This window comes from Tauraco erythrolophus, chromosome 4 (genome assembly GCF_009769465.1).
Source record: "Tauraco erythrolophus isolate bTauEry1 chromosome 4, bTauEry1.pri, whole genome shotgun sequence".
Taxonomy (NCBI): Eukaryota; Metazoa; Chordata; class Aves; order Musophagiformes; family Musophagidae; genus Tauraco; species Tauraco erythrolophus.
The window spans coordinates 13,757,887-13,780,474 of NC_141468.1; the positions used below are offsets into that span (position 1 = coordinate 13,757,887).

At 41.1% G+C, this 22,588-nt stretch overlaps 1 protein-coding gene across 5 annotated transcripts in view; it reads left to right on the plus strand.

The window, feature by feature from the left end:
- MAGI2 (membrane associated guanylate kinase, WW and PDZ domain containing 2) overlaps window positions 1-22,588 on the plus strand; it is an 815,351-nt gene that overhangs the window by 557,278 nt on the left and 235,485 nt on the right. For all 5 annotated transcript variants that reach the window (XM_086609697.1, XM_086609698.1, XM_086609701.1 and 2 more), the window contains exon 6: window positions 13,558-13,637. In XM_086609697.1, coding sequence (XP_086465823.1) covers window positions 13,558-13,637 — 80 coding nt within the window. The remainder of the gene's footprint in view (window positions 1-13,557; window positions 13,638-22,588) is intronic.

A 22,588-nucleotide genomic window follows, 5' to 3' on the forward strand; every position in this document is an offset into this window, starting at 1 on the left:
TTTACTTTCTTTCTCTTTTTTGACATAGGTGCATGACCTTATGTCTACCTTTATTAGCATTCACAGGCAGAACAGGAAGAGATCCTTTTTTACTGCATAATGCTTATCACTGTTTTTCAGGAAGAGCTACTTAAGTACATTTCTTGGGCTATTTCCAGCCTCCCTTACATATGAATCTGAATTTTCAAATACAAGCACACACCACACAAATAGGAGTCCATCTCTTACATTTGCTTTCATTGAGAACATATGCTAATGAGAACATGGCAATAATTAAAACACTGTATGTAAATTGGAATACCACAAAAAAAACCCTTCAGTTCTGCTTCTTCTGTCCTACTTTAAATAGGGGTGATGAGTGTGACCTATTTTGGTGTGCTTAAATAAATTGTAGCCATCACTGATGTTTAGTTTTCCCCTCTCCCAGGCCTAAGGAAAGGCTGCAATTCCCCGTAGCCTTCAGACCTCACCTTGCCAGCTACTCTCAAACCACATACTAGAGACACGAGCGTCATGTTGTCCTCAAGAAGTCAGCAGACATTGGCTGTGTTGAATCCTGGGCAATCTGTTTTCTGTGTTGGTCCAGTGCAGTGTTGGAGGGAATACAAAAGGTTCAAGACTCTTGGTGCATCTGCTATGTGTGCAGTCAGCCTTAAACGCGGCCCTCACCCAACTCTCCAACTCCATCACATACATCACATTATAGACTCTCTTATAGAAATGGTTATGCATTGTGATACTTATTTATGAAAGGAAGAATTGATTTTGCCTGTCTCCAGCCCTCTATCCACCTACAGGCAGCAGAGCTCTCTAGGAGTGCGGGGAGAGTGAGACATTAAACCAGGAAGAGTTCCTTAAGATGAGCTACAACTAAGCTGTGATGAATAGTCTCAAGGACATTACATAGCCCTTAACAAGAGCTATTTAACTCTATACTGTTCAAAAGCACGTATGGTTTTCTTTGCTTATACTTCCCAGTACGTCTCATAGACATTCAGTCTCTTCCTACTTCACCATCTACTTCTTCGAGCAATGTAGTCAGCATTGCTTTTTGGACCTGTTGCAATATATTTTTCCAGTTGTTAAAGCTTTTTTTTTTTATGAGAGCACCATAAAAGACTACAAAACAGCTGTAAAATAGGCTTCTGCCAAGGACTCTCCTCTTCACAGTAAAAAACAGCCATTAAATTTTTGAATACAGCTGGTGCTATTTCAGGTGTTACCTGAAAAGAAGTACAGCTACACATTGAAAAAGTAAAATCCTGACCTAGTTTGTTTCTAAGAATATTGCTACTGACTTCCATGGGATCAGTATTTCTTCTTAGTAGATTTAAGGTAGGAAAGTCTTTTGGTTGTGGGAATAAGATGTTTATCCTAACATCTTGCTTACCTGAAAAATCATGATATATTGAGCTGTTCCTGTTTGCTTCATCAGTTCACCATCACAAAGCAGGATATATTAGTTAAGCCTGGCTACACCTTTACATTTGAAAACTTTATCTTTTGTACTAAAAGATACTAAAAGTACTGAGGTGGAAGTACACCCTTCTACCTGCTCAAGATTACTTCCATATCCTGCAGTAATTACCTGATGTCTTATAAGCTAGCTTGTCACTTTAGCATGTTGTATCATACTTTAGTATGTTGTATCATCAGTGTGTCAGTGCATAATATTGAAATTCGCCATGTTTTGGTTGTATGGTTATTTCTGCTACTTTAATTAAGTAGCGATTAAGATGAAGGATTTTTTTTCATATGGTGTTTTAATATTCACTTCTGATGGGATGCTTCTTTGGGAATCAAGCTGTCTTGTATCAATATGACTTTATTGTATGGACAATTCTGAATCATAGATTCATAGAATCATAGAATGGTTAGGGTTGGAAGGGACCTCAAAGATCATCTAGTTCCAACCCCCCTGCCATGGGCAGGGAAATTCTCCACTACACCAGGTTGCCCAAAGCCTCATCCAACCTGGCCTTGAACACTTCCAGGGATGGGGCATCTACAACTTCTCTGAGCAACCTGTTCCAGTGCCTCACCACCCTCTGAGTGAAAAATTTCTTCCTTATATCTAATCTAAATCTGCCCTCTTTCAGTTTAAATCCGTTGCCCCTTGTCCTATCACTACACACTCTTGCAAAAAGCCCCTCTCCAGCTTTCCTGTAGGTCCCCTTTAGGTACTGGAAAGCTGCTATAAGATCACCCCGGAGCCTTCTCTTCTCCAGGCTGAAGAGCCCCAACTCTCTCAGCCTGTCTTCATAGGAGAGGTGCTCCAACCCTCTGATCATCTTCATGGCCCTCCTCTGGACTCGTACCAGTAGCTCCATGTCCTTCTTGTGTTGGGGACTCCAGAGCTGAACACAGTATTCCAGGCGAGGTCTCACGAGAACTGAGTAGAGGGGCAGAATCACTTCCCTCGACCTGCTGGCCACGCTCCTTTTGATACAGCCCAGGATACGGTTGGCCTTCTGGGCTGCCAGTGCACATTGCTGGCTCATGTTGAGCTTCTCATCCACCAGCACTCCCAAGTCCTTTTCCTCAGGGCTGCTCTCAATCCATTCTCCGCCCAGCCTGTACTTGTGCATGGGATTGCCCCGACCCACGTGCAGGACCTTGCACTTGGCCTTGTTGAACTTCATGAGGTTCTCAGAGGCCCATCTCTCCAGCCTGTCAAGGTCCCTCTGGATGGCATCCCTTCTCTCCAGGGTGTCCACAACACCACACAACTTGGTGTCATCTGCAAACTTGCTGAGGGTGCACTCAATCCCACTGTCCATGTCTCCAACAAAGATGTTAAATAGCACTGGTCCCAGTACTGACCCCTGAGGAACACCACTCATCACTGGCCTCCACGTGGACATTGAACCGTACACCACAACTCTTTGAGTGTGACCATCCAGCCAATTCCTTATCCACCGAGTGGTCCATCCATCAAAACCACATCTTTCCAGTTTAGAGACAAGGATGTCGTGTGAGACAATATCAAGTGCTTTGGATAAGTCCAGATAGATGATGTCTTCCCCTATCCATCAATGCTGTAACCTCATCATAGAAGGCCACCAAATTAGTCAGGCAGGATTTGCCCTTAGTGAAGCCATGTTGGCTGTCACCAATCACCTCCTTGTTTTCTATGTGCCTTAGCATAGTCACCAGGAGGATCTGCTCCATGATCTTGCCGGGCACAGAGGTGAGACTGACTGGCCTGTAGTTCCCTGGGTCTTCTTTTTTCCCCTTTTTAAAGATGGGGGCTATGTTTCCCCTTTTTCAATCATTGGGAACTTCACCAGATTGCCACGACTTCTGAAATATGGTGGATAGTGGCTTAGCAACTTCATCTACCAGTTCCCTCAGGACCCGCGGATGCACCTCATCCAGTCCCATGGACTTGTGCACCTTCAGGTTCTTCAGATAGTCTCGAACTTGATCTTCTCCTACAGTGGGCAGTTCTTCATTCTCCCAGCCCCTGCCTTTGCCTTCCGTGACTTGGGCCATGCCGCTAGAGCTCTTGCCAGTGAAGACTGAGGCAAAGAAGTCGTTGAGAACCTCAGCCTTCTCCATATCCTGGGTGGCCAGGTCTCCCGTTTCCTTCCGGAGAGGGCCTACATTTTCCCTAGATCTCTTTTTATCACTGACATATCTATAGAAGCCTTTCTTGTTGCCCTTGATGTCCCTGGCCAGATTTAACTCTATCAGGGCTTTGGCTTTCCTAACCTGATCTCTGGTTACTCGGACAATCTCTCTGTATTCTTCCCGGGCTACCTGTCCTTGCTTCCACCCCCTATAGGCTTTCTTTTTGTGCCCGAGTTGGTCCAGGAGCTCCTTATTCATCCATGCGGGCCTCCTGGTGTTCCTACCTGACTTTCTCTTTGTTGGGATGCACCGCTCCTGAGCTTGGAGGAGGTGATCCTTGAATATTAACCAGCTTTCTCGGGCCCCTCTTCTCTCCAGGGCCTCATCCCATTGTACTCTAGCGAGGAGATCCTTGAAGAGGCCAAAGTCTGCTTTCCTGAAATCCAGGGTAGTGAGTCTGCTATGCATCCTCCTTGCTTCTCTAAGTATCTTGAATTCTACTGTTTCATGATCGCTGCAGCCAAGGCTGTCCTTGAGCGTCACGTTCCCCACCAGCCCTTCATTGTTCGTGAGAACAAGGTCCAGCGTAGCACCTCTCCTCGTTGGTTCCTCTACCACTTGGAGAAGGAAGTTATCATCCAGGAACCTCCTGGGTTGCCCGTGCCTTGCTGTGTTGTCCTTCCAACAGACATCAGGGTGGTTGAAGTCCCCCATGAGGACCAGGGCTCGTGAATGTGAGGCAGCTCCTATCTGTCTGTAGAGGGCCTCATCCACCCAGTCTTCCTGGTCATGTGGTCTGTAGCAGACTCCTACTACTACGTCCCCTGTCCCTGCTCTGCCTTTAATTCTAACCCATAAGCTCTCAGTTGGGACCTCATTCGTCCCCAGGTGCAGCTCCATTGCACTATTTCATAGATTCATAGATTCATAGATTTCTAGGTTGGAAAAGACCTTACAGATCATTGAGTCCAACCATCCCTAATCCCCATTAAACCATATCTCTAAGTAGATCATCCACCCTATTCTTAAATACATCCAGGGATGGGGACTCAACCACCTCCCTGGGCAGCCTATTCCAGTGGCTGACAACCCTTTCAGAGAAGAAATACTTCCTAACATCCAACCTGAATCTCCCCTGACTAAGCTTATACCCATTTCCTCTTGTTCTATCACCCAACACTAATGTAAAGAGCCCTCCCCCTACCTCCCCACCATCTTTTCTCAAGTATTTGTAGGCTGTAATCAGGTCTCCCCTCAGTCTCCTCTTCTCCAGGCTAAACAGCCCCAACTCCCTCAGCCGCTCCTCATAAGTTTTATTTTCCAGCCCCTTGACCAGTTTAGTCGCCCTTCTTTGGACCTGCTCCAGGAGCTCAATATCTCTCTTAAGGTGAGGGGCCCAAAACTGGACACAATATTCCAGTGCAGCCTCACCAGTGCTGAGTACAGGGGCAGGATCACTTCCCTGTTCCTGCTGGTTACACTATTCTTGATACACGCCAGTATCCCATTGGCCTTTTTGGCCACCTGGGCACACTGCTGGCTCATATCAAGCCGGTAGTCAACCAACACCCCCAGGTCCTTCTCCGCCAGGCAGCTCTCCAGCCACTCTTCCCCGAGCCTATAGCGATGCTTGGGGTTTTTATACCCCAAGTGAAGGACTCTGCACTTGGCCTTATTAAAGCTCATGCCATTGGCCTCAGCCCAACGATCCAGTCTGTTCAAATCCCTCTGAAGGGCCTCCCTACCCTCGAGCAGATCGACACAGCCTCCCAGCTTGGTGTCGTCCGCAAACTTACTGAGGGTACATTCAATCCCCTCATCCAGGTCATTGATAAAGATGTTAAACAGAACTGGACCCTGCACTGAGCCCTGGGGAACCCCACTGGTGACCGGCCTCCAGCCGGATTTAGCCCCATTTACCACGACTCTTTGGGCCCGGCCATCCAGCCAGTTTTTAACCCAAAGGAGGGTGTGCCTATCCAGGCCAGCAGTTATCAGTTTCTCAAACAGAACACTATGAGAAACTGTATCAAAGTGTTCTGGTTGAGAAACTGATTTCCTGCCACTAAAGGGATTGAAGAAAACACTACCTGGGCTCCTGACCCTTCGACCAATCGCCCCAATGCCCTAAAGTCCCTTTTGATGGCCTGTGGACTTCTCTCTGTTAGCTCATCAGTACCGACCTGCATTACCAGTAATGGATAATAATCAGAGGGCCATACCAGACCACGGAGTTTCCTAGTGACGTCCCTGACCCGGGCCCCAGGGAGTCAGCAGACTTCCCTGTGGGTTGGGTCTGGTCGACATATTGGCCCCTCTGTTCCCTTCAGAAGGGAATCGCCTATGACAATTACCCTCCTTCGTTAAAAGAAACAGAGGCAGTCAGAAATCGTGGGGCAGGCTGACTCACTTTAGGCAACCCTCCGCGTGGGCACTCGTCTATATTTTCCTCTTTTGATGAGGTTTTAATGCCAGCGGCAGTCCGACCTGGCTTTGGAGACACCTCCAAGCAGGGACAGCCATCACCCTCCCTGTCCTCCAGTTCCCCTTGCAGATCACTGTACCTGTTACATAAGGACACCTGGAGGGACGAGGGAATTGCCAGGCAATTGCGCTTGCCACGCGAGCAGGGACCTTGTGCCATTGCTCCCTGTGCCCTAATTCTTCACATTCCCTGATCCCCTTTAACCTCTCTACTTCATCTTTCAGCTCTGCAGGGCTTTTGTGAATATGATCGTAGATGTCCTAATTCTTTTTCCTTGTTTATATGTTGTATTGAATCCATCAGTTTTTGTCAGTATAGCAACAATCTGATCTCTAATGCTCTTTGGGCTTCAACATGATATACATTAGGACAGGCAACAGAAAAGATCTCTCTTGGTTTCTTTCTCCTTTCCACTTCCTTGCCTCGTGGAAAATTAATTAGGAGATTGGGGAGATGGTAGAACTGGAAAGAATACGAGGAATGCTGGATTGTTTTCTTCTCTTGTCTTTTGATGTTGTGGAGATGTTCTCAGTCTGTGCTAGTGATGTGTATCCTTTGCTTTCACTTGCTGTTTTAATCTGTGCTGACATCCGGGTCAAACTGCCAGCTCAGCTCCTGTTGGCTTTCCTCACTTTCTTATCCTTTGTCCTTCCCCCAAAGCTCTCTGCTGCTCTGCTGTGCTCTGCAGAATTCCTCTTCCAACACTTTTCCTCTGATATTTGTAATGGTATTATGATTTTACTCCTTTGTATTTATCAAACCAGAAGATTCAGCTTGCCTGGCTTGCCATATAGCATTAGGTATCTAGTATAAACCAGTGGCCAAGATTCCTTCCATGGTCAATGGAGAGAGATAATTACCTCCAGAGGCTGATTCATCCTGTTCAAAGATTAAAGAATTATGACTAAATGTAGGTGCTTCTATCAGTAAAGATGCCCTCAGACATCCAAGCGTACATCTGCAGTAGTATGTAAGTTTGTGTCAGGAGTACACTTCTGAAGCAAATCTGATTGTCTCCATGCACTGTGATTTGGCTCACATTTCAGAGGACATGAACTGGATTCCTTTCAGATGAAACTAAAAAGAAAGTTGATCTCTAGGAATGCACTTAGTTGCCTCCAGCCTGTGAACCCCTCAACTCAGTCCATAAGACCACATTTGAGTTAAAACCAATCTGAATTCCTTCTGATCTAAACCATGTCCATATCTAAATTAGTAATATCAGCAGACTTCAGAGTGAAACACCTGGTGCTGATGACCCAGCATCCACATCTACTAGGTCTTTTCAGGTGCCATGGGCTGCATGCCTGTGAATGGCTTGTAGTGCATTAGTCGAGCTCTTGCTGTGTCTCATCTGGTTTAATTCAAGTGAAAGAAGCATGCAAGCTGGGAGAATGCTCAGTGTGTAAATGAAGATGAGAGATTCACTTGAAAAGTGACCTCCTGATCTGAGCCAAAGCACTACTGTAGAGGCATACTAATAGCCTAAGACATCTCCATGAACCCGGCAGATATGGCACAGAACCTGTCAAAACCAGCACCCTTCTGGAGTGGCAGCCAGAGGCCATTTGGGAGATGCCACAGCACCTAATATATCACTAAGAGCACATGGTTAGGTCCCCAGTCCCACCAGAAGACAGGTAAAATAAGTTATTCTGTATAGGTGCCTATCCCTTGAATAGAGGGGAATCCTACACAAGTAGCTGTGTAATTTCTGGGTGGCTAAACTCATATGAGATGAAGCCCATTCTTTGTCAGAAGTTAACTGTCTGAGTCAAAGAGAGTGACTTAAACAGCAGAAATTACTGTAGGAGAATTTAGGCATTTATATATTTAAAAAAAAAAAAATTGCATAAGCATCTTCTCCTTCTAGGAATGCCTAGAGACACCATCGCTGTATTTGGGCTGAGTACGTAAGTGCTTATCTAGTGCCCAAGGCCATCTAGGATTCACAGGATAGGCACCCCCAAACCTGCGTCTCTTAAGGACCACATACTCCGGGCAGCTGCTGTCATTCAGACTGTAGCCAGAGGATGACTCCCGTTTGTATCTGTCCCTACATGTTTGCAAGAAGTTTGGGTAGCACCCCACAAAGGATGAATTGCAAAATTGCTATTTTAATGCTGTTTTCCTGTAGCTATTCCCCTGCACATGCATTGCTTGAGAATCATCATTGTGCTATCTGAAAAGCTCTGCAGATCTACAAATCTTAGGCATACAAAAAGGAGGGAAGAGTAAGCATTTTAGAAGTCAGGTAGCCTACAGTGCACTTTATTTTCCACTGTCCCAGATACTCCCCTTTGTTCAAGCTGTTACATTGAGGACCATCTTGAATGTAATATATTCACAATAAAACCCCAAACAAACCCATATGTTCTGTCCCCAAATACACTGAAGCAGCACATTGGTAAATACCCGTTTTCAAAAGCCTTTCACAATAATGTTCAGATTACATACCTTGTAGGAGTCACAATTTAGAATATGTTTGCAGTGTTTTCAAAAGACATTAAGGCTATTACTATCAGTAACTACTTTCTATATTCCCTTGAAAAATGTTTCCAGAGATTGTCTGAGGGCTTTGTTAGTATAAGAAACTTTATCTGTCAAAGTGCTTTAAACTGACAGATTGCTAACACAAATCCATTATGTTCCAATCTTAAGTAAAATAATATACTGTCTAACAAATAATTGTAATAAAAAGATAATACATGGTGAAATAAGAAAAGCCACACTTCTAATGTTTTTTACTTCCTAAAGGTATGGATGAGTGTCCAGTGAAATTTCCAGAGAGGCTCTGGTCCTGGTACCTGGTTCTAGTGATGATAACAAGGAAGTGGGGAATAAACAGTCTCTGCTAAGTCTTAAAAGCAGAGCTGTAAAGAAAAGCTGGACAAGAACAGAGAGTTGAGTCAGGGTTTCTGGGATGTATTCTGAGCTTTCTTTCACTCTGTTTAAACTGGCTGATTTTTTTTTTCCACATAGGTTTAAAATTGCCTATAATTGATACCAGAAAACTCTAATAAACTATTTCTGCTGGTTGCAAATACTTGGTAAAGAGGGAGGATTTAAGTTAAATCAGCAATAGTTTTTTTATTGGCCTTGACTACAGTATTAAGCTTTGCTGCGTTACTGAGTGATTTTTTTCTGATAATTATTATTTTTCAAATTTACAATACACTTCAGACCTATAAGCGGTTTCCATTTTGCATAGCAGGTAACGAATGAGGACGAATTTAAAAAACGTTGTGCTATTCCCATGCTCTACCTGCTTAAAGCAAAACCAAAGGGATCCTTCATTGACTGCTTTCAAAGTTTCCAAAATAAGGAATTTTCTCTTGATTTTAAGACAGATTCTAAGGCATGCATGGTTGATTTAGCAGCATTTATCTCTTAGCTCAGTCATCCTAGCTAGTAATAAAGATTGTTGAAATTGTTTAAGGATGAACTTTCTAAACCTGCCCTTTAATGACAGGGGATGGTTGTTGCTGAGTAATGACACAGTGGCTAGTGGAAAATGCTGGTGGAGCCACAGCTGTATTTCTAACAGGATGCTTTTGTTGCATCACTTCATGCTCATTCAGTCAGTGACAACTGCTCCGGCTGCCTGTTGGTGAGCTTGTTCCACAACTGCCTCTGCTATTCATTTGCAATTCATTCATAACTAATCTGTAAATTCCCAGCCCCTTTTCCTTCTGGTCTGTCTGTAATAGTTCCCAAATGGACACACATGGTTAGACCTAGTGCTAAGGCAAGCGGGTTATATGCTGTACATTTCACAAGGTTTTTAGAGCTTAAGAGGCGTTAATGTCCACGGCTCATGCAGCACCTATGCATTAATGTTACTTTTGCCATTGGTTTTCAATTGGCCATTTTACTGTTCCATCTGTCTTTTTTCCCATAGTTAAAGCTTTCCTATGAAGGCTACTTTTAAATTATATTAAAAACAGTTCAGGAGGTAAGTATTATTTCTCTTCAGCTTTTAGAGATTCCAGTCCATTGCAGAGCTGGAGAGGGAACAGGCAGAGCCCTGGGACACAAGGGAGGTGGTGTCCTTCCTGAGATGTCCCTGCAACCTGCACTGGGACATCCAGCAAGCCGGCACCACTGTGCTTTTGTTCTTCCTCTCATTCCAGATGTGTCCTATCTATTGGGAAGAATCTGTCGCCCTTTTGTTTCTATGGTTGGCTAATGCTGATTCTAGTCCTTACTGGAAGACAGGTAACAGGAGGTTACTGTGAACAACACTGCACAGTGCTAGCATGGCGCTGGCTATGGCAAGAGCAGCATCTCTCCAAAACCTACAACTTGAAAGCTGACACTAGGGAGGTTGGAAGAGTACCCTGCCAAATGAACCTTCTGTGTGGGACAGAAGTAAACATGTAAAAAAAACCCACTCTGCTGTAATCCAGGGCCACTTAATTCCCTCTTTTACTGAGACCAGGGCAACATAGTCATGTCTGTCGTAATTGCAGGAGTGTTTGCGTGTTGTGTACCTGGTTGCTAAGATGGGAGAAGCAATCTGCACTATGTGGCCCTAAAGAGGATATTGATGGTACTGCAGAGGTGTTAAAGACAGGTGGAGTTGTTTCTGCCTTCTTTCAAATAGGGTCTGTCTTCAGAGCAGGAAAAGATTTTTTACCCACTGGAGTATCTGTCGAGAAGCATTTAAAGTCCCATTGCAAGAGAGAGTGTGCTTCTTTAGTACAGATAACAAAGAGGAGAGGCAGGGCAAGGGAGCAGGCATAGAGATGGGTAAGGAGGAGAGGGATGATTTTCAAAAGGTGCTTTGCTACTTCAGTTATTTGTTATCAATAAAAGTTCTTGTGGATGAGTTTTGCTTTTACTAAGTAGCTGAATGGGTTTGAGAGACAGTAAGTACAAGAGGAGATAGAATGCTCTAAGAGCTGATCTAGATAAGATACTGTCTTCATCCTCAGAAATTTCACTGTGGACTGAAGGATCACTCTTCTGTTGGAAAGGCTATTGACTTTTTAATTTGTTTATGGTTTTGTTTAGAATGGTCACAGTGCACAAAACTGGAAGACATCAGTTCTGGGTTTATGGAAGCCACATTTACACTGAAGGGAAGTGTAACCGTTTGCTTCTTGTTCTCGGTTTCAACAGAAGCCTTAGAGGCTGTAATTCAACTAATTCACGTTTTTAAACAGTAATGCTGAATTAGGCTTATTTTCAGCTTGGCACCTGTGTTTGAAGATGCCTGAAAACTCGTTTCTCGGGTGTGTTCTAGAAACGTCATAGGGGTGTTTTCAGGTCTGGTGAATCGGTCTGTTCTGATGTGTGATATAGCGAGGAAAACACCGACCGGCTAACCTGCAACAGAGCTGGCTTCTCGTACTGGCTCTGCCACTGGCCTGTTTGATGGCTGTGGACAGTCACTTGATGACTCTGTGACTCCTGTTCCCACCTTTAAAACAGCAGTAGTGATATTTATTTCCTTTGTAAAATGCTTTGAGATCTACTTTATACCCCAGCAAATGTTACTAATAGTAGTCATATATATATATATATTACTCTGTTAAAGCCATGGGGAACTAACTGTGAATCCAACTTAGTCCCTGCAACCGGTGGGGGTCCCTAAAATTATTCAGAATTAGTATGTGGGAGAGAGCGGCTGTTGTGCAGACATGCCCCCGCTCCAGAGGTGCGACTGCGGCTTCCACAGGTACGTCCAAGCTCGCTCCGAGCTCTGGCGCTGCTAACGGGGTACCCAGTGCAGGATGAGGCTCAGTGCGTACCACTACACCCAAGTGGCTCGGTAGGTCCTGGGGCGATGAGCCCAGGCTGAGCCCCACGCTGCTGCGGTGGCATGGTTGCCAGTATCTGCCCCAGTTAATTTAAAGCTAGCTCAAGTATGTCTGCGCAAGCTGCAGCTAGGCGGTGACTGCGGGATAAAAATACAGCCTACAGGAGACCACAGGCAGCCCGAGGTTCAGAGGGAGCCTCTTAGTTACATTTGCAATCAAGCACGGGCTGCTGGCATCGCTTCAAATTTGCCTTACCTTTGGCTGATCGTTTTTCGTACTCTGCTAATATAGCCTTGCTCTTAAGGGAGGGGAAGGTTTTGTTTATCCTCTTCACCTGTCGTGAATGGTGTTCTAGACTAGGGCGAGCTTAAAATAGGAATTTAAATGCCTCCGTTTTCATTTTAGTTGCCACTTTATCCATATGTAACTCTTATCTACCTTTTTTCCCCCATCCAAAATGTGGAGGAAGCTTGAACGTTATGACAATAATGCTGAGAAGTAGGTTGTATCACTCTATTTTTAAAGAGAGAGAAATCGAGGCAAAGTTATTTGCTGTGAACTGAACAGGAAGTCGGGGTGAGTGGCTCTATGCATTTATTTTTCCTTAGGAGAACATGTGGTGTTTGGACCACATGGCCTGTATCATTTCATCAGTAACTCACCAACTACCAATTGCATTCTAAATCCATTTTTGCCAGGTCCCCTGTTTTTGTACACCCTATACTAATGTTTCTAAGACAAGTCTTAAGTACCCTTGAAAATGACACAGCAAATTAATAATAAACTAAATAATTCAGTACTATATAAATTGTATGGAATAAGCATCCTCCTAGGATGTATCAGATAAATAAAACATGGGTTAGAAGTGACTCTGAATGATGGTATTGTAGGAAAGGCATCTCAAAACATACAGGAGTAATGATCACATCCTCTTCTGTTTTATAGTCTTTTCTTAATGTATTTGAAGAATTTTGCTGCAAATTCAAATGCTTGTGGAAAAGGTATACATCGAGAAGATCTGGTTTTAAGTCTCATTAGGTATCAATTCATTTGGCAAAATATTCCCCCAGAAAACAGTTTGTGCCAATTCAACGTTATTTCATGGCTGATTCCTTAAAGATCTATTCTGAGTACAGAAAGGAGCCACATGATTCATTCAGCTTGTGCATATCTATTTTATCTTGATAGAAGGATTATATCTGGAGAGATAAAGGTTTGTTAAACAAAGTATCATTAATCACTCTGTCCGGAAATGTAGACTTTGCAGGAGCATGCTGTAATTTGCATCACTTTTGCTATGCCTTGCCAGTGCTGCTGGTGAGAAATAACAAACCTATATTTATGAAAAGGACAGGTTTAAGATGAAAATAATTCTCTCCGAAAACTGTGAGAATGCTACAGAATCCTGTCGCCTGCACTGGTTCGACAGGAGAACACTGTATTTGTAATAAATTCCTTTTGCTCTGGATGAGTTCTGCATTTTCAATGAGGTTAACTTGGCAACATTCTAGTTGATTTTAATAAAAATAGCTGCTTTGAGGACAGGGAGCTGAGGTTGCCAAATTTACAGCTGCCTTGCACAATTACTCTTACACCTCCTTCAGGGCTACTTAGAACCAGTAAGCAAATTAAGTGTATCGATTGCAATTTTGTTGGACTAACCCTTTTTTCTTAAGGAATAAACTTGATTCCTTTCAGTATGTGTCTGCTCAGAGTGATCTCTTTTCTTTTCAGCCATAACACAAAGACAACATCATGGCTGGATCCACGACTTGCGAAAAAGGCTAAACCTCCAGAAGAGTGCAAAGAAAATGGTAGGTTATTAAGTTTGCGTTGCTGCTCAGAGGGGATTTGCCTTTGTGTGTGTGTCTCTCGCTCAGTGCTTACAAAAATCAGGCATTTGGGGGAACGATGAAAGGTGTTTAATTGCTGCTTTGGTTAGAAGCCATAAGTGATACCAGTTCTCAGTGTGCCATGTGTTTCTGCTTTTTATTCCCCTTTCTGATGCTATCCAAAGCTGAGGATCACAAGTGTGTTTTCTGCCTGTTGTGTGTGTGACTCCGGGACTGACCCTCTCCCTCATCTCCTACAGAGAACTTTGGTCTGCAGAACAGAATCCCTTTTCAGGTTCTGAGCTTTTAATCTACAGGCGATTCAATGCATAAGGGAAACTAGCAGCACCGTGGGAATATGAATATTGTTTGATTTGTATTTAAAGGTACAGTGCTATGCTATTTAGTAGCCAATTTAAACAAAATAGTGTCTGATAAAAAAGGGTGTGGGAGGGAGAAGAGGGATCAGTGTCTGTCAGAGTTCAAGGCTGGATTTGGGGGGTACTGCGTTGTTAACGGTTCAAAATTTAAAAGCGTAAGTACTGTCGAGGGTGCTTAAAGGGGCTGGAGCTGTTGTGCAGAAGAGATGGCTATATTGACGGATTCAGAGATACAAAATAATACAGATCTTATCGAACTACCTTATATGCATTCAGTATAATTTCTGGTTTTTTTTCTCTGGTAAAGTTTCAGTCGTCAAAATCAGTTAATGGAGCCAAAGTAAAAATGTATTGTAATAGATCTTTTTCTATGGAGGTTTTCTTTCTTTTTTTCATATTACAGTGTCAGTTCAATTAGCCAGTTAAGAAGTGATGATTTCTAAGGACTGCTACTTATTTTATTATTGTGAGAAACAGAGAATTAAATGCATGCATGCTATGTACCTTGATTCAAAGCATTTTAAATATTTTAAATGCATTAATAGGTTTTCATGTACTGCATCTGGTTTATTTTAAATTTTCAAAAATGCATTAATTTGGTTAATGTAAATACTATTAATAGAAAGAAAACTCAGTGCCGTTTTGGGCTGATAAAGAGGTCACTGAGGAGTCGCGGGCTGTATGAAATGCAGGGTCAGTGGTTTGGTAAAGAATGTTCCTGTTTTTTTTGTAAACGGCTTCATTTTGAAAGATTGCTATGTTCCAAAAATCCTTTCCTTATTTCAGCAGTAATTCTGACGTTCTCTTCTGACATCAGAAATTACATGTCTGAATGATTTTGTGATGCTTATTCCAGCACTGACAACACTAGCTCCCGGAGTAAATTCTACAGTGAATACAACAGAAGTATTACTGAAACAAAACAAGGGCACGGGAGTTTTGCGTTATAAATCTCTCACATTGCTTACATGAAGCTATATCTTTGCCTGCTCCCTAAGGAATACTAGTGGAAAAAAGCAGAAGAAAAATCCACTGATATCTATGGAGCAACATATCTCAGAGTTACTTGGAGTAAATGTGTGCTGCTTTTGCTTTTTTTTTTTTTATTTTATCTTTTTCTGCAAACTGTTGTATACCGAGATCACAGCAAACATTGAAATATTTTTAAAAACGCCAAAGTGTCTGAAACAATTTAAAATGAAGATAAGTGTATTAAAGAAACAGCATTATTTTGTAGTTATGTGACTACTGGATTATTGAATTACTATAGTATGCTGGGTCATGTTGTTCTTTTAAGAGTTGCTCAGCTCATTAATGCAGAGTACTTGAAGTGAAGCATAAAAGACTTTAGGGAGAGATCTTCTGTTCTTACAGAGATTGTTCTTGCAACATCCTCTCGTTTCCTAATGTTCTTCAGTTGTTCAAAATGCGTTTTTGTTTTTGTTTTTTTTTTTTAATTCAATACTTGCAGAAGACAAGGTTCTTAAAAATCAGTAATATGCCTTAAACTGACTATACCTTGCCACTGAGGTCCAACATCAGGGACTTTGTTATGGCACATGAGGATTTGTAATTTTTGTTTAGATTTAATGTCAGATCAAGGATTAATTTGACACGCATTTCAGCTCTGGCTTGTTAGATGTTTTGTATGCCAGACATCTTTTCTGTTACACTTTATGATTTATTCTGGCACACTTTACTCAGAAATACAAAATTTTAGAAGGACATCAGTGTCTAGATAGGAAATGATACTTACCTTGCTTCTTTATCGCTATCTGCATAACTTGTGTTTTTCATTGACATTCATTTTGTCACATCTGAAACTTGTATTGATTCTCTGAGGTACATTATGATGTCCTTATCACCTATCAGATTTTGCTATCAGGTTTTCATTCTGAACAACCCAACTTTTGTATTCTCCTTTCAGTGCAAATCCTGCCAAATCCTCCTTCTTCATTCTGCCACCAGCACACAGTTTCCAAACCAGACAACGTCCAAGCAGTGAACAATATTTGAGTTCTGGTGTTCTGGGCTAGAGATATTGAGGGCCCCCTCTGCTCCAGGCATTTCTTCTCTTCCACTTTCAGCTCTTCAGTACTCCTTTGCCAAATATGATTTCTTCATTTTCTCTGTCTTTTGTATCTGCAAATCCCAGTGCTTGCTCATTTTCCTTTGCAAAATCTGAACCAGCCTTCCAGCACATCCCTCCTCTTGGAAAAAATTTCACATGCCTTTGCCAAGAGATTGACAAGCTCTACCAAGTCAAGCTTGCTTTGCCTCTGTGCTGTGGACTCTTTCTGTTTTCCTTCAATGACACCCACTACTCTAAACCTCTTTTTAGGTCAGGAGGTTTTAAGGGCTGATCTTTATTTCTGTCTCTGTCGTGGAACTTCTGTGTGAGTTTCAGCAAATTACTTCGACTTTTGCTCTGTCAGATCTACTTAGATGGTAGGTCTTTGAAGCATGAATTGCCTCTTACTCTGTTTTTATGGTGACTATCTGAGTTTTGTAATAGCTATAAGCAAAAATAGCTGGCATTTCTTCAGTAATAACTAGAACTTTTTACACATTTTTGATTTCCTCCAGAAAATCTGGGCTTCATTAAAAATAATTGTTTTTTCTCCTGAAAATATCAATTAACTATTTGAATTTTCTAAATCGAAATACTTCTTTTAAATAATTACTTACTTTTTTTTCCCCTCCATATCAGAATTGTTTAACAGAAGTTATAGAAGTTATAGTTCTGCCCTCTTTGTTTCTGTGAGCTAGATTCCCTCGTTACTACGTTTTCTGTAAAGTGATATTACATAGCAGACTCACAAGACTTGCATGATTACAGGTATATTATGGGAGTGGTCTACTAACAGAGTGTTCTTTGGAAGAGAATATGGAAAAGAATGACAAGTCCCATAAGGCAGTAAGAAATGTAGTTTAATATTAAAAGGCAGTTAAGCCTTAATTCCATGAAACATCTCAGGTTTTAGAAAGTTCATTTTTGGTTAAGAAATGTAGTAATTAAATTTTTCAAATGCTTTAATTTATTTTAGGAAACTTTCAATTCTGGAGAAGAGTGAACATTTACTTCTTCATCCAATTTGGGGATTAAACAGCTGTTGAAATTTCCTGGGATCAGGGATGTTAAATTTCACTTATTTCATTAATACAAATTTCATTTATTTAATTACTAATCCATCCCAATCAGCAGTCTCCATCACTCTTAACCCTCCTTTTCTTTTTATGTCAACTTCGTTTCTCCTATCTCTTAGTTTTCAAATACAAGTATGATTAAGACTATAAATAAAGCTTTGATTTCACCTAGCATTCATCTGTCATCTGTCTTTCCATCTCCTTCCTCTACACCCACCAACTTGACTGCAAAATGTAGATGTTTATTTAGGGTGAACCAAGTTGCCTTTAAACGTTATTAACCCTGAACATCAGATCTGTTTTGACAATTAGAGGGCACAGAGGTCTGGTTCACATGTAAACACCTGTACGTAGACAGACTACTACATTTAGGTGTCTTCATTTTGACCGAACCCCGCCCTCTTGTCATGTTTTGTTGGGTTATCCTTTTCTCTATTCCTGTAGTCACCTGTAGTCACAGACGATACCTTTTAGTGAGCTCACTGCCAGGCACAGCTTCAGACCTCTTCATGCCAACAACACAGGCATCTGCCCTTGCCCTCTTCATCTTTCTCTCCTAGTTGAGCCCCTTGTTTCATGCTACATATGACATCTCCCATTGGACATCTCCCATCTTGAGTCCTTGAAGCAAATTCCGTTTTGCTGATAGCAGTTCTTTCCTCCTCCATATATCCTTGCTCTGCCACTTCATGGTGTATAGGACTTCTCCCTTTTCCTTTTTACCCAGACCCTTCTCAGGGCTTTGCGTGGCACACATAGTGTGCACATGCAGTCACAGATTCAGGAATTCAGCTCCCCTTCCTTCTTTGAGAATGCTGTCATCATCTCAATCAATCATCTCTAAACATTTCAGAGTTTTTTAAAAAAAAAGAAAGCTGTAGTTTTATTGCTATAACTTAAACATATATATTCATATATTTAATATGATTCTTGTCATCAAAAAAGAAAAAAGAAAAAAGAAAAGAGAAAAGAGAAAAGAAAAAAGACGATAAATGTTAAATTCATAATCATAAGGGCGATTGCTGATTAGACTGTCTCTAATCTCAAGGGTATAACTATCCCAAGAAACCAATAATCTTTCATATATCAGCTCACTTTTCCTTACTTTTTCCTGAAACTTTATGTAGTACATTTTTAGCTGAACACGTGTTTGTGAGACACAGGAGCACCTTTGTTCACTGAATGTTCAGTTTGGAAACCTCTTTAAATGAAGCTGAGATCTAAGAAAAAATGTTTTCAAATTATTTAGCATTAAATTGTACGAGTGCCTTAATGCTGAAAAATGCTTCTTTCTCAAAACTTCACTGTTTCACACACAGTCCCTCTTCACGTTCCTCCTCTAAGCTGGTGCCTCACCATTTTCACATGCCCTGTTCTAATCCTAGAAATGACTGAAGCCCAGCAATTAGGCTGCAGTCTTGACTATTTTGCTTGTTTCCAGCAGGTGTTCCTCCTCCCTAACTCTGGTAGAAATTAAACTCGGACTTCCAGTGACAGAGGAAAGTTTCTATGAGCACCTCTGTTGTTATATTTCCACAAATGCAGACAGGAATCCAAAACAAATGTTTTCTCAAATTTCACCAAACTTTGTTAAAATTAATAACTTCTCATAATATCATTCATTTGTTTGACAGGTGGTGTGAAAGAACTAAAATCTAGGACTGCCTTTCTCATCTTGCTTACGTTTAATGTATTTTTAATTTCTTGTTACGAGTTCAAACCATGTAATGAACCATTGCATATATCCATTTTAACTTCAGTTGCCAGCAAATAAGTCCTATGCAGATATCCTTTAGATTTATGAGGTGGTTTAGTAGTATTAGTAGTAGTATTAGACATAATATTCAAACTACTCTACTCCTTTAAAAAACAAGGTTTTAAATTCATTGTTCTTTTTTCTATTTGCTATCTGATACTTTCCTTCTTCCTTTGAGAAGATTATTTATATGGAATAAAAATAAATAATGAAAAGAAAGAATAAATAATTGGCATTATAATTAATCTCCATAATTCCTGTTTCATGATGAGCATCTTAAAAATCTGTTTGTGCTTGAAACTGTTTTATGTATAAATAATTTTTCTTTTCACTTGTAAAGATTTTGCAACTGAACATATAAAATGAGTAAGAAATGGTCTCAAAACTGGAGCACTTGGTTTGTTGTTTTAATTCATACTGAATACCTATCAATATTTTTTTCATAAAAAAATAGATCTGACTCAGACTGCTTTATCACAAGCAGGTTTTTCAGTACTTTTAGCCACATTTTTTTTCTTATTTTCACAAGATTTTTAAGCATTTCTGTCATGATCAAACTGTAGAACTTCTGCATACACCTCCTTCCTTTTAGTAAGTGCAAGCAGCTCTATAGTTAAGTATATGCATAACTCTATCCAACATTGCAACTTAAAGTAAATCACGAATGTAATAAGAAACATTTTGTCATTGTTTACCTGATTCTTTGCTATGCTGTAGTAACCACTGTGTCAGCCCTTCATGTTTTCATTTCAAAGCTGCGTTTGGGTATAGGCATGCTGGTTTTATGGGCAAAGTGTTACTTTTTGATTTCCTTGTACATATTTTCACTGGAAACCAAGTACTGAACTTTTATCTTATATGGATATCATTTACAGGTGGCAATGCCCACTAGTGGCAATTTGCAGCAGATGAATACTTAGAAATAGAAATTTCTACTAGAAATAGATTTTCGTTTGATTGAAGTAGCAGCAGTAGAGTGGTAGAGTTTGAAATCATATATTCAGTGGTCCAGAGTACAAAGGGGTGTGGGACATTTCTGGCTAATTAGGATGAATCCAAATCAGACGTGTATAGGTGACACTTGGATGGACCTGTGCTGTACATGGGTAGAAGAGGATGTGGAATGAGGAGGAAGGGCCCTACACTGTTGAGTGGACAAAGCATTAGCAGCATATCTTGCAACTCCAGATCAAGCTCCTGTTTCTGTTGAATTAATGAATCCCAATGTGAACTGGGAGAGAAGGTTAGCTTTTGGGTTTTGTCTAGTGCTGCGTGACCCTGAGCACTGTGTCTCTCAACATGGTATTCTGCTAGTTGCTTCCTACAAATTTTTCTCTCAGTTGCTTGTAAAAGGTTGTAAAAGGCCTTTCTTTTCTTTTTTAAAAAAACTTGTCTCTGCAAACCAGATCGGCTTGTGCAGACCAGACAAGTACCTGCTGGGCTCAGGGTGTAACATTGTCTGATGCAGGGGCGATGTATTTATCTTTGAGATATCTGTGTCTCAGATGAATTTAGTAGAAAACTAACAATAGATTCAGATTTAAGAGAAGGAAATGGTGAACAGGCAGACAGTATGAACCCCTAAAGTTCATTTCCCCAGGAAACCAAAGCAGAAAGATATATCATCTTTAGAAAAGTAGGTTTTTCCTTGATCAAAACAAGAACTCCTAAAATTATACAAGTCATGATTGATATCCAATGCTAAGTGCTAGATACATTGTGTGTTAAATGGTACCATTTGTTTCACTGTAGTCAAGAGTCTACCAGCACTGCTATTTTAAACCTTGTTTCCAGGGAATTATATTTGCTGTTGAAAATGTGTTGAGGACAGTCTCTTTTTTAGACTTTGTACCAGTGTAGCTTAATTCTTTTCTTCAAATGTTGGAATGTTGTTGGTTATCAAATAGGTACAATATAAAATAATGCTTTTATATAGAATGAGACATGACTATATTTAAAGAGGCCTTTGACTATTTCATTGGCAGTTCACATGTATATTTTTTTCAGGAAAGCTGTCTTGAAGAATTTTAGCTTAATGTTAATTTATAATATATGACTAAGCCACAAGTAAATAAAGGCCACAGAAATGCCTGTCGCTAACGGTTTTCAGTCCATGGTCCATGGCTCCTATGCAGTTCATAAAAATTTAGTGAGTCTATGTTGTCTTTTATCATTTCTGTTGGCCTCGGGTAATAAAAAACAGCTGCCAACCATATTGAAAAAACTTTCTGTCTACCCACCTGTCCGTCCTACCTGAAATTTCAGAAATATTTAAAGCGGTTTTAACTCTTCTTCACTGAAACCATTTTTGGCTGGAGTCTAAATGCTAGTTAATATTTTCCATGGAAAATGGGTGAGGAAGCGCAGTGCACAATCATGATGAGTAGGAGATGGCCGAGGAGGTGCTCTCTCTGTGAAGGGAAAAGCAAAGAATTCCCCATTGTAGGTGATGTGGGCACCTTGCTGCAACATCTGATATGTGGTGACCCGTTGCCTGAAAAGGAATCCAGATCCCTATGTTGGGAATTTATTTGTGGGCAGGGAATCGAATACAAAATGACAAGCCAGGAAGGCTGCGCTGTGAAGAGGGAGGCAGCTGAAGACAGAAAACAGGAAAGGTTAATCACAAGCTTGCATCTCGAATCTTGATCCTCTCCAGAGCTTAGCAAAATATGCAAGGCTCTGAAGTATCACATCCATCTAAGAGTCAGAGCCTGGCCTCCTCTGTAGCCTCTGTTGGGGATGGGGCTTACATATTTCTCAAAAAAAAATGTATGGGGACCTATATCTTTTATTTTAAAACACACCAACTTTCTCTGTTACAAAGAATAGAGTATCTCAAAACGATACTATCCTGCAAGTGAGAAAAACATGTTGAGTAAGCTCCTCTGCCAGGTGGGGTGCAGAGTGTAATGTCAGATTAATCAATCCAGGGAGGAAATATGAGAGCAGTGTAGAGCACGACATTGTCCCTAGACATTTTAAACCGTCTCCTCTGGGATGGTTTTGAGTTGCTGTGCCAAGGACTGTTGTGGTTTTTTTTTCCCAAGGGCAAGTAAGCAACACTTGCAGAGTTCAGCTGAGAGTGCTGGGCACACATGAGTAATTTTGCTGCAAACTTTTGATACTGCTCTGCAAGCGCTTTTCAGTTCAGACATCAAACCCTGTCCTGTTCCAGGCCTGAGTCACTTCAGAGTAGGGACTGCCCATCACGCGCTCCTGGCTGGTGGCTTTGTGATATGAACGAGTGACTGGGAATTAGGAAAAGGATTGACAGACTACCAGATTCATTTCCAGTTTTGACTTAAATCCAGGTGTTTCCAGATGATAAGAATATCACAACTTTAAACCACAGAGTTTTTACTTAAAACTCTATTTTGCAGTTTATTAACTCCATTTTTAAGTAGTATGTAATGTCATTGGTTTTGTAATGGAGCTGCCATTACTTGTAATAATATTGATCACCATGAATTTTTTCTGTCATTTAAGTGCATTTTGATCATGATTTTTTCATCTTACATTTTCAATTTTGGGTTACTTAAACAATAACAGGAAATCTCTTGAATTGTCCTGACCTTTTGAAGGGCATTTTATGCTGGCATCAACAGCCAGACATTAATTGACAAAAAAAACCTTCAGTGCCATAATGA